The sequence below is a fragment of the Populus alba genome, chromosome 5, assembly GCF_005239225.2.
Source record: "Populus alba chromosome 5, ASM523922v2, whole genome shotgun sequence".
Taxonomy (NCBI): domain Eukaryota; kingdom Viridiplantae; phylum Streptophyta; class Magnoliopsida; order Malpighiales; family Salicaceae; genus Populus; species Populus alba.
Window position 1 is genome coordinate 6582803 of NC_133288.1, and position 15353 is coordinate 6598155.

The following is a 15353-nucleotide window of genomic DNA, read 5'->3' on the forward strand; positions in this document are numbered from 1 at the left end:
ACGTTGACGGTGGTCAACCATACGCGTTATTATAGGGAGTGATGATGTGCTAATCTATAGTAAGTAGTCTTTACTTTATCGAGTGCAAGGCCACAAAGATTTTCTTAATGTGTTGGACAGTAAAATATAAGAAAATCTTATCCCAGAACGGTGTCATTTCTCAGTAATTTACTCAGTCAATCCACACTGCTAATTGCAATTAACAGAGCTGTTAATTTTATAGCCCACGAGTGGCAGAGCTTTGACATGGGAAAAGGACAATATTTACGGGCGCCTCAAATCCAGTGTGAACAAACCTTAGGTGGAGGGAATATGGATGGATGCCGTCATCTGCTTTTGCATCACAGACCTTGTTTTCATATTTAGTAACTGGTTCGTGCTTTGCAGTGGATTCATAATACTTTTTTTTTAATGTAAAATAAATATAAAGATCTTAGAGAGTCAGAATTAATATTTTTAGATTTTACTGTTATCGGGTTTTAAAGTATACCCACATTTAAAAGTATTGGGTTTGGGTATCGAGCTAAATAATTAAAAACATCAAAAAATATTTAATAAAAATAAAGAAAAAAATCATTTTTTAAAGTATTTTTTAATATAAAAAACAAACATGCTTTAATACAGAAATTCAACCCAACCACAAATGAAAAACAATTATCTTCACCTAATTTTTGTTCAATATAAAAAGAAATCTCATCAATTACAATATGAAAAAAAAAATAAGAGGAAAAAAATAAAATTAAAAATATCTTAAAAGAAAAAAAATTAAAAAGAATAAATTAGTTGTTGATATATTGGACGTTGTTCTACTATGCATTATTCATGTTATTCATGGTGTGTATTGGGTGCTGCTCTGCTATGTATTATTCATTGAGCTACTATAGAAAATATTTTATCTGAAGATGATGTGGTGTAAATATATTTTTACATTTGAAAAAAAAATATTATTGACTCGCTGCGAAGCACGAGCCAATATGCTAGTTATTAGATTATTACGTGACGGTTATTTTTTTATAATATTATTTTTTAAAAAAATTGATTTTCTATATCATCACACAAAAATAATACAAAAACATCAAAAAATCTTAATTTGAATTAAAGAAAAAAGTAAAAAAAAAATTTGAAATTTTCTTGAAATTATTTTTTAAATGCAAAAACAAACATGCTTTAATAAAAAAATTCAACTCAATCTCAAATGAAAACAAATTATCATCACTCAACTTTTATACAATATTATAAAAGTCTCATCGATTTATTTTTTCTTTACCATATACAAAAAAAAATCTAAAAAAATAAAAAAAATAAAATTAAAAATATCTAGAGGCTCAGCTAGACCCAGGATTGGTGGGTCTAGCTAGGCAGCCATACCCCAAGCAAGACCTAACACTTTTGGAAGTGATTTGATTGAGTCTAGCTTCCAAGTAAAATTCAATGGCGTTGGATCTCGTTGCCCAACCAGGCCCAACACCTTTTATAAGTGATTTAAGTATAACTGTCAAGCCACACCCAATAACATTAGGTATGGTTGCCAAGCCAGACCCAATAGGTTTAGGCACAAAAAAAACAACGCCCCCATCAATATTTTTTGACTAAAAAATAGCAAAGGCAATACCCTTCATGGCACTACTATATCGTCTATAGTAAAAATATTCTATATCTACAGTGTGATTCATAGTGCAATATATCTATGTTCATTATACATATATAATATTTTTCTCATATCTTTTAAAGTATAATATAACATCGTTTGGATTCATAAAAAAATACAATGTTTCAAAAATTATCAAGACTTTTTAATAAATGATCCTATTTTTCTCTTTTAAAAATGTGTCTTGTTGGCTACACAAATATGCACTCAAGAGAGAATATTAACGATTATAAATAGGGGGGGTTTTCTTTGAGAGGTGTTTAGTACAAATATTGAAGTTTATATTTTTATAATCTCTTGATAATATTTTCTTCTAAATTGGATGTAGTTGACTAACCCATCAAATATTAAGTTTGTATAACTCCTAGTCAATACAAACACCGGTAGTTTGGAGAATTGAATTAGAGAATTTCTTTTAAATTGATAATGTCAATTTAGTACCAACATTGAAAATTTATAATATTTATGTAGCCTCACGATAATATTAACTAAAAATCAAAATTGTGTGGGGCATTTATTGTGCAAAATATACTCTAGATCCTCTCAAATGGCACTATAGATGGAGTGACATTTTTTTTTTTATCTCTTTATCTTTCTTTTTTATAGGTTAGCCTTATTAGACATTATAAACCAATTTGTTAGAGGATGGTGAGATTAAAAGGTATGGAACCAAAGTAAAAAAACATATAGGAAATGAGTGACTTTAAAATGTTCGACAAGTTCTATGCTTTACAAATTATAGATATTGGATCCCTTTAGTTTTTAAAATTAAAAGAAAAAAATCAATTTTGATCTCAAACTTCATTTTCCTTGTCTTTTGGCCCCTTGTGTCTAGAATCCAGCTTTAGAAAGAGAAACTTTTTGTTGGCATTTATTTTAGCCACCAAAAATTTGAAATTGACGTTAAATGGTTTATTTTAATGAGGGGAGCTCACAATAGGGTTTTTTACCTTGAAATTGCCAAGAAAAACATATATGATTATATTAAGATTTTTTATTTTGGTTTTTTCAGGATTACCATTTAATTTAAATTTATATGTAGGGAGTGAAATTGAAAAAATAAATAGTAAGCAAACTGAAAAAAATAATAGAACAAAAAAAAAGGATGAAAAATAAAAAAATACATCACCTTAAAAAAAAAAAAAGGCGAACCGAACTAATCTCCTAAACCTAATCTAGCATCTAAAACTCACAACCCGTGAAATATTAGATCCGGATTCACCCAACAAGCTTGATCATCAACCAAATTTATTTTGAAGAATGAAATTGATGAAAAGGTACCAATAAAAGAAACTAGCGAAAGCAAAAAAAAATCACAACAAAAAGAATGATAATAAAATTTGATAGAAAAAAACCCGAGGATGAAATTTCAGAGGAAAAAAAAATCAATTTTAAAAATAATGTCAAACAAGTTAAGTAGCTATTAAAAGAATAAGGACCAAATTTAAAATATTAAAAAAAAATCATAGGGGGTAAAATTGAAAAATATTTTTAAATTTAAAAGACTATTTATATATTAAAAAATGGTAAGGGGTGAAATCGAAAAAAAATTATAATTTAAAAGATTATTTATATATTAAAAAATAATAGGGGGTTAAATTGAAAGTCGTTTATAATTCTATAGCTTATTCTAAAATAAAAGAAATAGTAATGAAAAGCCTATGGACTAAATGTGAAGGAAAAAACATTGAAAAGGTTATTCTAAAATTTTGTAGAAGCTAGTGCAAAATTCAAGGAGAGAGAAAAGAAAAAGAAAGTAAAAAAATAAAGAAATGGTTGTCGGTTTCAAAACAGATGCCATTATGATACATGCACCACATCACTATATTAAGGGCTATAAGATCTTCCAAACATTGCCTTAAAAGGTGGCCTCTGGTGACTGGATGATTCCACATTAGTGCTTGAACGACACGAGAGGTGTCCACATGCTGGTGCATAAAGCATGCGTCACCATGTTTTTGTTTTAAAGAATAATATCAAATATATAACTATTACAATATTGCCCCTAAGAAACCTCTAAATCTAGAACAAAACTAATATAAAATGACAAAAAAAACCCTTATAAAAGACTTGTATTTTTCTTGTCTTTAAAAGCACCAAAATAATTGCACTATTCTAGGAAAAAAGAAGAAGAAGAAAGAAATGATAAAAGAACCGGTCAGTCAAGCATTAGAATTATTTATTCCAAGGCTAACGCTTTTAATTTTATTGTGCATTAAAAAAATAAAATGACATCCATAACCTATGCAATATATTGAAGATAATTGTTTCATGTTGAGAAGACAATCTCACTTCTAAAGCTAAAGTCAATGCTTTTTTGTTCATGGGCAAATAAGTAAATACACTAGTACAATAGATACGAAAAGGAGTCTTCACCTGCTGTAAATTCTCCTCTGGGTTTAGTTTTTTCTTCTTTTTAATTTTAAACTAAGTAATTTATTTTTCTTTTTTTGTTTTTAATTTGACTTTCCTAATGGATGTGGTCCAACTGCTATATAGAAAGTAGAAACGATTGAGAGTTGACTATGAATTCGATAAGGTGAATATGATTATAGTTTTAAAAACAACAAGTTAATTAAGGGAGAAAAATAAGGGACATGTGAATTTTTCCTTTGACTCCCTTGTAGTACAATTTAGAATGTGTTGACCGCTGACTCCGTCCTTCTTACATGTAATGGATAGACACGGAAAGTCGGAAACCATTAGTTCCGTCATATAGTACGTGTCATTGTAATCCAACTCTTTTTCTTTTTTTCTTTTTAATATTGAAAGGGAAGAGTTACTATTTAATTTACGACCGTAAAAGGCTTGAATCTCTTTCAAGAAAACGAGATTTCCGTCTACGTGGCGTCCTAAAAATTATTTAAATAATATATCTTCTATAAAAGGGGTATAGACAGAAATAGTTTTTACGTTAACTGAATTATTTAAAAATGGTTGAAGAATGAATTTAATGATTTATGTTCTCTGTCTCTCTCTAAGAAACTCTCCTCTTCTACCTCTGGAGTTGGCTAACATCCTCTCCTTGCTCAAGATCACTTGGAGAGCCTCCAGGTTGCAACCATCCATATTCAACTTGCACCAAGTGGTATAAGAGACACTGATCTTTGGACACTAGCTACAACACTAGACACGATGTTCCAAGATCTCAGAAGATTGGATGTCAGCTTTAAATTTTGATTAAAATAGATAAAAATGCTCTTGTTTTATCTAAGCTAGAAACACAACTTTGATGAAAAAAATCAAAGAAATATGAAATCAAAAGAGCACTCTAATTTTATAAATTATTTTAAATTTATAAAATTTAATGATAGAACATACACATGATAAATAAAAAACATTTTAAATTTTATATTCACATGCTCTTACATATTATGTTGAGAATCACTTGCACATTACACAATTTGTTGATTATCATCACAAGATTCAGCGCTATAATATAACATATCATTCTGCTCTTTACCAAACAAGTTAGAATGGAGTGATTATACTGTCCCTCAAGTTAAAGCAAGCTCGTATATATATATATATATTCGGGAGTGATTTCACTTTCCTCGAGCTAAAACAACCTTCAATTCCTTTATTTTAATTTTTTTTTTCTCTAGAAGACGGAATGCTTAAACATGTTACGGTTAACATTTTTTATATAGTTGAATACACAACGAAACCAGTTTCATGTTCCTTTATCGACCACCCATCTTTCAAGCTTGTGCTGTTGAACATAGCTTTGCACCGCATATTGCCTGTCTTCTCCGCAGATTCAAGTTCGTTGACAAGAATCGGTCGAAAGCATGCCGATAGCCCAACATAAATTCGATGTGGCGTTTGAGTAGGTTGAGCCTCACACGACCAATATTGTTTGACAACAGGATCATAGTGTGGGGATATACTCAACTAATTCGATGCCCTGTAACTATCGGAGGCCACTATCGGAGCAACTTGAGAAGAGCAACTCTGCAAGTTGCTTTGTTTCCTTGTTGGACCGGCGATGGGTTGACAAATTGAGAGGCCTCAAGTTATTGTGAGTTGATTGAACTTGAAAGCATGGTAATTGATTTGTGGAGCTGACCTGAGATGGAAAGCGTCGACTACAAGGAGGTCAGCAGACAATGTTATGAGAGGAATTGAGCAAGTTAAGATGGGCCCGATCTTATCTTCAGGCTTAATCCATTTGCGGCCCACCAATTCTTCAGAGCCCGATTGTTTTAGTAACTCATATAGATACTATTTTTTATTGGAATCTGGAAATATGGCATTTCCATTCGCGATTGCAATTTGAAGTGCAGTTTCAGCCACCGAATCCATGGGTTTAACCTATACAGACATTGAAAGTAACATGTATATATATATATCTATATAATTGTACTGGATTGCATTTAACCCGTAAATAAAAGCCCTCTGAAAGCAACACCTAACTGCGGTTGCCCAGCCACCGTATCAGAATCCTTTCAAGTCCTCCAGCATCAAGAAGAACCGAACCGAAAACACATCTTTTCTCAACTTCCACAGGCCAAGCAGTCATCACGGTTTGCAAGGGAGCAAACCATTTGAGCCATCTTGGTATCATCATCATCAGCAGCAGCACCATCCGCTTTCAGCTTCTTATCCTGAATTGCCCATTAATGAGAATCTCTTTCGGTGAAATACACAAATAAAAAATGGTAGAAAAAGTAGTGATTATCACGGGTCATTACTTGAAGAACAGAAGTATCAACAGTGAACTTGATGGCATCAGCTGCAGCACGTGATCGTAGATAATACATCCCTGTCTTTAGACCCTTCAAACAGGAAAAATAAACAATAAGACACTTAAATTATTGCACCCCATTACTACTATTTGCAAAGAGGGCAGGGTTTCATCAAAATTGACTTGGCAATGTAAACTTCCGACAATAGCTATAAAATCACTTGTCCAAAGTATAAAAATAAAACTGCTCCTGCCAGTGTCAAAATCATTGGACAAACCCGCTGCAAGCAGGCTGCATATAATACCGTTGTAGATGTAACATGTTATATTTGTCATTCATGTTTTTTTTTTTTTTTTGGGGTATCGTTTCGATGTGCATACCTTTGACCATGCATAAAAGTGTAGGGAAGTTAGTTTTCCAAAATTGGGTTGGTCCATGTGTATATTAAGACTTTGACTCTGATCTATGTAGCATCCTCGATCAACAGCCATATCAACCAATGTCTTTTGCTTGATCTCCCAAACAGTCCTGTTTGCCAAAATAGTTAAATTATCTCCACGGTTAAAAACACAGGGAGAAGCACTGGCTATGAAGAAATTCACTTATCCATACTTGTATATAAGCTTCAGATCATCTGGGATTTCTGGAATGTTGTGGACAGAGCCATCTTCATAGATTATTTTGTTCTTCAGAGCAGGAGACCAGAGGCCCATCTCAGTCAAGTCATGAAGAAGATGTTTGTTGACCACAACAAATTCACCACTGGAGAGAAAGAGGATTAGAGAGCAAGCACAAGGCAACTGATATTAAAATAAACTGAATAGGATAGGTTCGCATAGCAAACCTTAGAACTCTTCGACTATAAATGTTTGAAGTATATGGCTCAAAGCATTCGTTGTTTCCAAGAATCTGGCTGGTTGAAGCTGTTGGCATTGGTGCCAAAAGAAGTGAATTTCTAACCCCATTCTTAGATATCATTTCCCTTAAGGCATCCCAGTCCCACAACAGATTTGAAGGCGTTACACCCCACATGTCCGGCTGCAGAATTCCCTGCACAATTAAATGGATCCCTTACTAATCAGAAGCTAGTGAAAATTACATGTTCTGCTAGTTATTGGACCAGCAGGTCTTGGAAATTCTTTCAAATGGAAGCTGAAAGTCTACAGAGTAAACCAACCAATAACTGATGTTCACCAGCATCGAAAATTTTCTCACAGAAGACATAAATGAAACTCAATTCAAGCAAATCAAAGTGGAAATGTTATTTGTAAGAAATGGATGGCTGTGCATAACAAAATTATCTAGAAGCAATAAAAAGATAACAGCAGCACAATTGTGACTTTTTATAAGTTGAAATGGGAAATGGTGTCCCAGAAAACAACATATTCATAGAACTGCACTTGAGGTGTTTGCATTTGAAGAAACCCAGCATACCTTGCTCACAGGACTTCCTTCATATGTTTCATAGGGACCTTCTCTTGCAGCAATCTCAGAAGATGCTTTCAGGGCATGGTAATAAATGGTTTCAAATATGTCCTTATTCAGCTTTTGAGCCTGAAATTGATGGCCACTAAATAATCAGACCAACCAACTATCAAAAGTTTATGTTGAAAAAGAACAGCTGTTGGGAGTAAACTTTACCTCTGGTGAGTCAAATGACATTCCGAGCAGGATGAAGGTATCTGCAAGACCTTGAACTCCAATGCCAATGGGTCTGTGTCGGAAATTTGACCTCCTAGCAGTTTCAACTGGGTAGTAATTCACATCAATTATTTTGTTAAGATTGGATGTAACCACTCCTGTAACCTGTCCCAAAAGCAGGAGGAAAACATAAATTACTGGCTGAACTTATGAAACAAAATATGAGGCTTCACAAAGAAGAAGATGCAGGTGAGTGCATATTATAGGAAATGTCCTGATGGACCTATGTGAAACACAAACCTCAGCTAGTTTCTCAAAGTCAAAATATCTACTCTTGAAACCTCTACTCCCAACAAGTTTAGATGGATGAGACTCCACAGGAACTCCCTGCAACAAAGCGCATGACATAAGGTCACAAAACAAACACCCCAAAAACAAAAAAAAATCAAATAAGCTCGCAAGCATTCCCCACCATCTCTCTCACAAATCGTGGTAGAGCAATTGAAGCCAGATTGCAGACAGCAGTTTCCGTTGGGCTTGTGTATTCAATTATCTCAGTGCACAAATTTGAAGATTTTATAGTACCCAGGTTTTGTTGGTTGCTTTTCCTATTGCAAGTATCCTGGAAAAAACAGAAGAGAAATAAGAAAACAAAATACTACAAAGCCATGATACAAAAAGATTAAAATCCAACAGATTCACACAAATCACCTTGAAAAGCATATAGGGGGTCCCAGTCTCTATCTGGGATTTCAAGATCTCAAACCAGAGGTTTTGTGCCTGGACAACCTTCTTGGCTTTGCCCTACATATATGCATGAGAGTTAGTAACAATTAGAGTCCGGTAAAAATCAGCATTCAGAAAATACAAACTTTAGGTTAAACAAAGGAAATTACATTTCTTTCATATCGGGTGTATAGTTCCTCAAACTCTTTGCCCCAACAATCTGCCAAACCTGGAGCCTCATTAGGGCAAAACAATGACCATTGCCCGTTGCTTTGAACTCTCTCCATAAAGAGATCAGGAACCCACAGAGCATAGAATAAATCCCGAGCACGGTTTTCTTCCTATAAAAATGAAAAAGTCACGGCTCGAAGTTAAAAAGCAAGTTACGTTGGTGCAGTGAAGAAGTGATGCTATCACATTAAACTAGAACAAGACAAAGCGGAAGTGGAGAAGTTTGCTCCTTATGAGTCATACCTTTCCATGGTTTTTCCTAAGATCCAAAAACTCAAATACATCAGCATGCCATGGCTCCAAATACACAGCAAAAGCACCTTTGAACATGACAAGCAACGTTTCAATAGAGAACCATCAGGCATTAAATTTAAAACGACAATACAAGAGCAATAAAATGAGCATACCTTTCCTCTTGCCTCCTCCTTGATCAACATAGCGGGCGGTATCATTGAACACCCTCAACATTGGAACAATGCCATTAGATGTCCCATTTGTCCCACGAATATAACTTCCAGTGGCACGGATGTTGTGGGCAGATACACCGATTCCTCCTGCTGATTTACTGATAACAGCACACTCCTTCAATGTATCATATATTCCTTCAATACTATCATCTTTCATGCACACCAAGAAGCAGCTGCTCAACTGCCAAAAGACATCAAATATCTGGGTTAGTCTTCAGCAAAAATAAAAACCTCTTGAACCAAACACCATATTTGTAAACTAAATTAAAAATTTGCAGAAGACTTCGATGAACAGATATGCACACAACATAATACATACTTGAGGTCTTGGTGTTCCAGCATTGAAAAGGGTGGGAGAAGCATGAGTGAACCATCGCTGAGACATCAAATGGTACGTTTTGATAGCTGAATCAATATCATCTTTGTGAATTCCAACAGCAACCCTCATCAGCATGTGCTGAGGCCTTTCCACAACCTTTCCTTGGACCTTCAGGAGGTAGGATCTTTCAAGTGTCTTGAACCCAAAGTAATCATAGTCAAAGTCCCGATCATAGATGATCTCAGAGTCCAAGCGAGCAGAATTCTGAAGCAAAAAGAAAATGTTATTGACAATCCATGGCTCACAACATTAGGTGAAGCGTCAGGTAGTGGATATATCTGTCTCTACAACAAATAGAACAAACCATTAAATTTAAAATGTTATTTCAGTCAAGTTGACAGGAACCAGCTAGATGTGTTTAGCCCACATTTTTGGTAACATGACCACTCTACAACAATGTTAAGAAGAACATTTTCCTTTTTTTTTTTCTCCTTTTGATTTCAATAAAAAGAAACAATTAAATTCAACAAGCCATCGAATAATAGACTGGAGAAAATACCTTCATGATTATTTCATAAATATCATCAGCGATCAAAGCAGCCTTCAGTCCAGATTTATCATTAAAATGGTTATACATAATTTTGATCCTGCAGCAACCACCAACCCAGATCAAACAACAATTTCCAAACAATGAAGCCTATTGGTTAAATAGAATAGAAGCAGCATGATATAGTATGAAACTTACGTCTCAGAAAATGATTTCTGAGTGTTCTTATGCAGGTTTGAAACAACAATCCTGGCAGCCAACTGCATCAGCAAAATAATATTTAATGGTTAAATCAGGAAACAGGCCATTTACCCTTCAGTCCTCAATTTTGTTAGCCTAAGGAACAGACTATAAAGTAATAGTGTTTTTACAATACAAAAATAGTGCCAGGCCCAAGAATTAGTGTGTGTGTGTGTGTGTGTGTGTGTTTAAGTCTGGAAGAATATTCTCCAGATCCCCACCGAACAATTAGTAAATCCACATAGATATGCACCAGCTGTAAGACCTAGAGTGTGCCCAGAAATCAAGAGAAAATAAAAGGGACCAGTTCATGAATAGAAAAAACTCACGGAGGCATAATCAGGATGATTGGCAGTCATAGCAGCGGCCGTCTCAGCAGCCAATTCATCAAGTTGGCTAGTGGTGACACCTTTGTAGACACCAGCACAGACCTTCTGAGACACCAAGACGGGGTCACAGTGGTCAATGCTAAGGCCATAGCTAAGCTTCTTCAGTCTAGCAGTGATCTTGTCGAAGTGGACAGTCTCTTGCCTCCCATCTCTCTTCACCACATACATTTTTGCTTCTTTCAAGACTTTAATCAGACAGGTTTTAGGCACAGAAAGAAATAGGAGAATGAACGCCTTCTTATATAGGGAGATGGAGGAGAGACGACGAGGGTGGGTGGGTTTTTAAAAAAAAAAAATAGAAAAAAATCTTGGGTTTTCTTCCCTCCGCCGCTCTAGGACTAATTTAGGTTTTATTTTGGAATTTGAATCTTGGCGCCAAATTATAGTTTCCAGATTCAGAGGGTGGCTATGGCGGGTAATATTTTTGGAGCTGGCAAGGTTGGGTGGTGTTGTGGGGCCCGCGCAATTATTTGTCCTTTACCAATCCAATCCTAATCTTTGGCTTCGGTAGCCTACAGAATAAAATTTTATTTTTTATTTATTAAGGATATATTTTTTTGAAATTGTGAAAAATAAAATATTTGAATCATATGAATATTTTATCTTTGATTAGATAAACTTAATCCAAGAGAAAAAGAAATGATCGGAAAATATTAATGTGTTGAAGGGGAAAAAAAAAAAATCGATGGGAGAAGGGGTGATGAGTTGGACTTGAGAGAGGATGGGAAAGGGAAGGGGGTTGAAGCCTGCTTGTGCGTTGGCGGGTTTTTGGAGTGAGCGCGGGATGCGGTGGATAAAATATTTGAATCAATGACTCGTGTGAATGATTCCTCTTTTATCTTTCTATTTTAATCTCTTTTTAGCTGGAGACTGCTGTACCATTTAATGCTTTCAGCATGTTTATTTTTTTATATTTTAAAAATAGTTTTAAAAAAAAAGTAAAGATTTTTATTTTTTATTTACTTTAAATTAATATTTTGTATTTTTTTATGTATTTTTATGTTAGAATTAAAGTAATTTTTTAAAAAATATATTATTTCTATATATTTTTAAATAAACAAATATTTTTAAAAATAACTATTATCACAACAATATCAAACAAAAATTTTTTTGCTTATCACATTTATTGTTCCTGATTTTTAGGATATTACTCGTAAGAACCCTCTTCTTTATTGCAGTTTTATTGATTGTGTTATTGCTGTTACAATTATTAAAAGAAAATTTTGGGGTTTTACTAAACACTTAAAGTTACGTATAAATTTATAAACATTGTTTTTTTTATTATTAATGTAAATATCTGGGTCAACTTGTACATATCTTAACTAATCTTGCGAGCTCTAAAGTTAACGATCATGTAATCTTCCAGCTGCCCTGAGATTTATAGGACTCGAACTAGTAATTTATAGAGAATAAACTTAGAGTCTGATCAATTAAACTATACCTCCTCATAATTATAAACATTATTCATTGCACTGGGAGGTGCATATTTTTATAATTTAGTATTTATAAATTTTAAATTTCAATCATAAAATATTATTAATATTATATTTTAGTTTTTGTAGCGAGGAAAGAAAAAAAAAGGTTTTTGGGTACTCATATTATAATATCAACAAATGTTGATTTTGATGTTATTAGACTTGTTTAAAAATAAAAAAATCAATAAAGATGAGTTGGGTATTAAATCAATCTAGGAAATGTAAACTGGAATCTAAAAACTATGTTTCGATTTGATTTTGAGATATTAGATTATTTGTTAGGGTTGGAAATAGATCTATGAAGGTTCTTACGAGGTTATTTTTCTTGTTTTTAAGTGAAAATAAACTAAATTTTAGATTTTTGAAATAAAAAAACCTTTGATTATAATTTTTTAATCACTAAAATGACTGAAAAATTGTGAAAGGCATGAGATGCTATTTCCTAGGCGGACAACGAATTGTTCTTCTGCCTTTTTATTTTCGTCATGGCACATTGGCTCGACTTCAAAGCCCAAACCTGTATGGCTCATCCTTTCAAGTCCAAGCGCGGTTGAGCTTGAGTGTTTTAGCCCTTCCTCAATTTTATTTACAGCTTTATTTTTTAACATTATAAAATAAATTCTTTTTAATTAAAACAATTATAATGATATATTATAAATTTCATGATGATACTATACTTTTTAATTAAAATTATAGTTTTTATGGTAATTTTAGCAATTACTCTATAAAAAATTATATATGATCCTAATATGCATAATTTAAAAACAAAAATCATCAAGAATAATCAATGATAATAAAATATTTATTCTTGTTTAATTGTGAATTTTCATATAATTTTATCTAAATGAATTTTCCTTTATTTTGGTATACAATTGCATAAAAATTACCAAGAAATAATTGTTTTTTTTAATTAAAAACTTGCTTTCAAACTATTATATGTTCTTATTCAAAAAAATCATGTTTTGGTGTCTCAACCAAAAACATTTGGCAACAAAAAATCTGGGAAAAAGTCTATAGAAAAAACAAGGAAAGAGGATTTTAACAGGATAAAAATTTTGGCAACAATTGTTTTTCAGAAAACAATATTTTACATGAATGAAGTGAAACAGATTATGCACTTACATCAGATTTTCATTTTTTGTAAAAAAAAATAAAATTTTAAAAAACTATCAATTTTTCTATATACAGATTATATAGTAAACCAATCTTTCAAGTTTAAAATTTAAAAGTAAAAAAAAAAATCATTTTTTTTACCCCTTGAATGTATTCATAGACTAAAATAAAAATACAAGGCATACCGTAAGTAATTAGACTAGTTGTTATCTAATTTAATAGGTTGTTTTGAATTATTTATGGATGAATAAACCCAAATGTTTATCAAATTAAAATTTATAATAAATTTTTAAAATATGAACAATCTAAAATAATATTTTGATAATATGATAAAAATAAATATTAAAAACTATTAAACTAAAAATAGGACAACAAATTATATATTGTATTTTTTAAAGATTTAGCCTTAGTTACACATGTATAAAATATCAAGATAGTAAACAAATCAAAGTTAAAACATTTATTAAAGAAAATAATTATATCAATAAAATAAATAAGATAAAAATTTAATTTTTGATCAATAATATCCCATAGTAATTTTACAATACAAAAAATAAATTAAATAAAAAAAATATATAATAAAAAGAAATATCATCATCAACCATAAAAAGATTTAGCCTTTTTTTATCTCACTGAAAAAAGAAAAAGAAAAGGGGTTTAGCTAAATGTTGAAAATTATAGCCGATTAAGCTTGTTAAGAAAACAAAAATCATGTTTCATGGCTGAAATGGAGGAGTTGAAATATGTTGAAAATCATGGTTGGAATATTGCCAATATTGTTGGCATAAATCTTGGTTGAAAATGGAAAAGTTTGTCCCCCGACCTCCATGGATGGCCTGGACACTAAAAGGTGACATCATCGATGATGTTAGTATTGCATAGAATATCCATATCAAGTATACGTGTCATGACATACCATCAATGGGTCCTGCCTGCTTACCATGCTAGCAAGTGAGTCGAAGCCCGAGCCGAGCCAAGTTAAGGTGAGCGCAGTCATATATTGGAGCTAAGTCAAGCGAATGGTCTTGGTTTAGTGTGGCTGGCTAAACCTACAATCAACTAGATTTGTTGTTTAATTGTTTCATCCATCAAGCGAAAATTATGGAAGTCAAATCAGATCCGTTTAAAATGCGATTTGGATGGTTTAGACTTATTATCAACTAACTTGATCAATTCTTAGTGAAATAAGGGTAGTTTATCAAAAATATGTTTAAGAATGTAGTTATAATTGTTTTTCAAATTATTTTTTATTAGAAAAATATGTGAATAATTTTTTTTATTTTTTAAAAAATTATTTTTAAAATTAGCACATCAAAATGATTTAAAAATATCAAAAATATATTAATTTAAAATAATTTTTTTTTTTAAATACTTTTCCAGTATAATACCAAACACCCTGTAAATTGATAAGAGTGAGAGGCTTATGAGCTAGGGAGACATGACTCACAGGGTGGAGCAAAAAGCATGCATAAACTCCTTGATGAGCATGCTCTTGAATGAGTTGTGAGCTTTTGACTGCAAAATAATACTCCAATGGTGACTATTGCTGCACTCAGGATAAGAACTATATGATCAGACTCATGGACTGCTAATGAAGATGCAGCCTATATAAAGCTTATGGATCGATTTGCAGTGAGTAAAGACGAGTCAGAACACTCCAATCAAGTGGGAGTTAGCCATGCAAATGAGAACTGAAGTTATTCGGCAGATATTTGAGAATAGAAGACATTTATTGTGCCATTGTCTCAAAGAAAGATATTATTTTTTAGATTAACACATGTGTTCGGACTAATTGATATATATCTTGATCAATCTATGAGATATGAAGTTAACAATTATTAACATCTTAAATTGTTCTGAGATTTATAG

At 32.4% G+C, this 15353-nt stretch overlaps 1 protein-coding gene across 1 annotated transcript; it reads right to left on the reverse strand.

Annotated features, from left to right (window-relative positions):
• Window positions 1-5973: 5973 nt before the first annotated feature.
• On the reverse strand, window positions 5974-11499 carry LOC118038941 (ribonucleoside-diphosphate reductase large subunit). Its single transcript, XM_035045497.2, has 17 exons — window positions 10837-11499; window positions 10466-10527; window positions 10280-10367; window positions 9721-9984; window positions 9342-9582; window positions 9178-9254; window positions 8874-9044; window positions 8689-8781; window positions 8450-8599; window positions 8278-8364; window positions 7978-8142; window positions 7771-7890; window positions 7181-7386; window positions 6949-7098; window positions 6717-6864; window positions 6343-6426; window positions 5974-6255 (listed from the first exon to the last, which is right to left on the reverse strand). The coding sequence occupies exons 1-17, from the start codon at window positions 11062-11064 to the stop codon at window positions 6145-6147; spliced, it is 2445 nt and encodes an 814-aa protein (XP_034901388.1). The 5' UTR covers window positions 11065-11499; the 3' UTR covers window positions 5974-6144.
• Between the last annotated feature and the right edge of the window lie 3854 nt (window positions 11500-15353).

Coding starts and splice junctions, on each gene's coding strand:
- LOC118038941 (XM_035045497.2), bottom strand. CDS start 11,064: ATGTATGTGGTGAAGAGAGATGGGAGGCAAGAGACTGTCCACTTCGAC. Junction 8,143..8,277: donor ACTTTGAGAAACTAGCTGAG/GTTTGTGTTTCA, acceptor CTTTTGGGACAG/GTTACAGGAGTGGTTACATC. Junction 6,865..6,948: donor GATCTGAAGCTTATATACAA/GTATGGATAAGT, acceptor TTTGGCAAACAG/GACTGTTTGGGAGATCAAGC.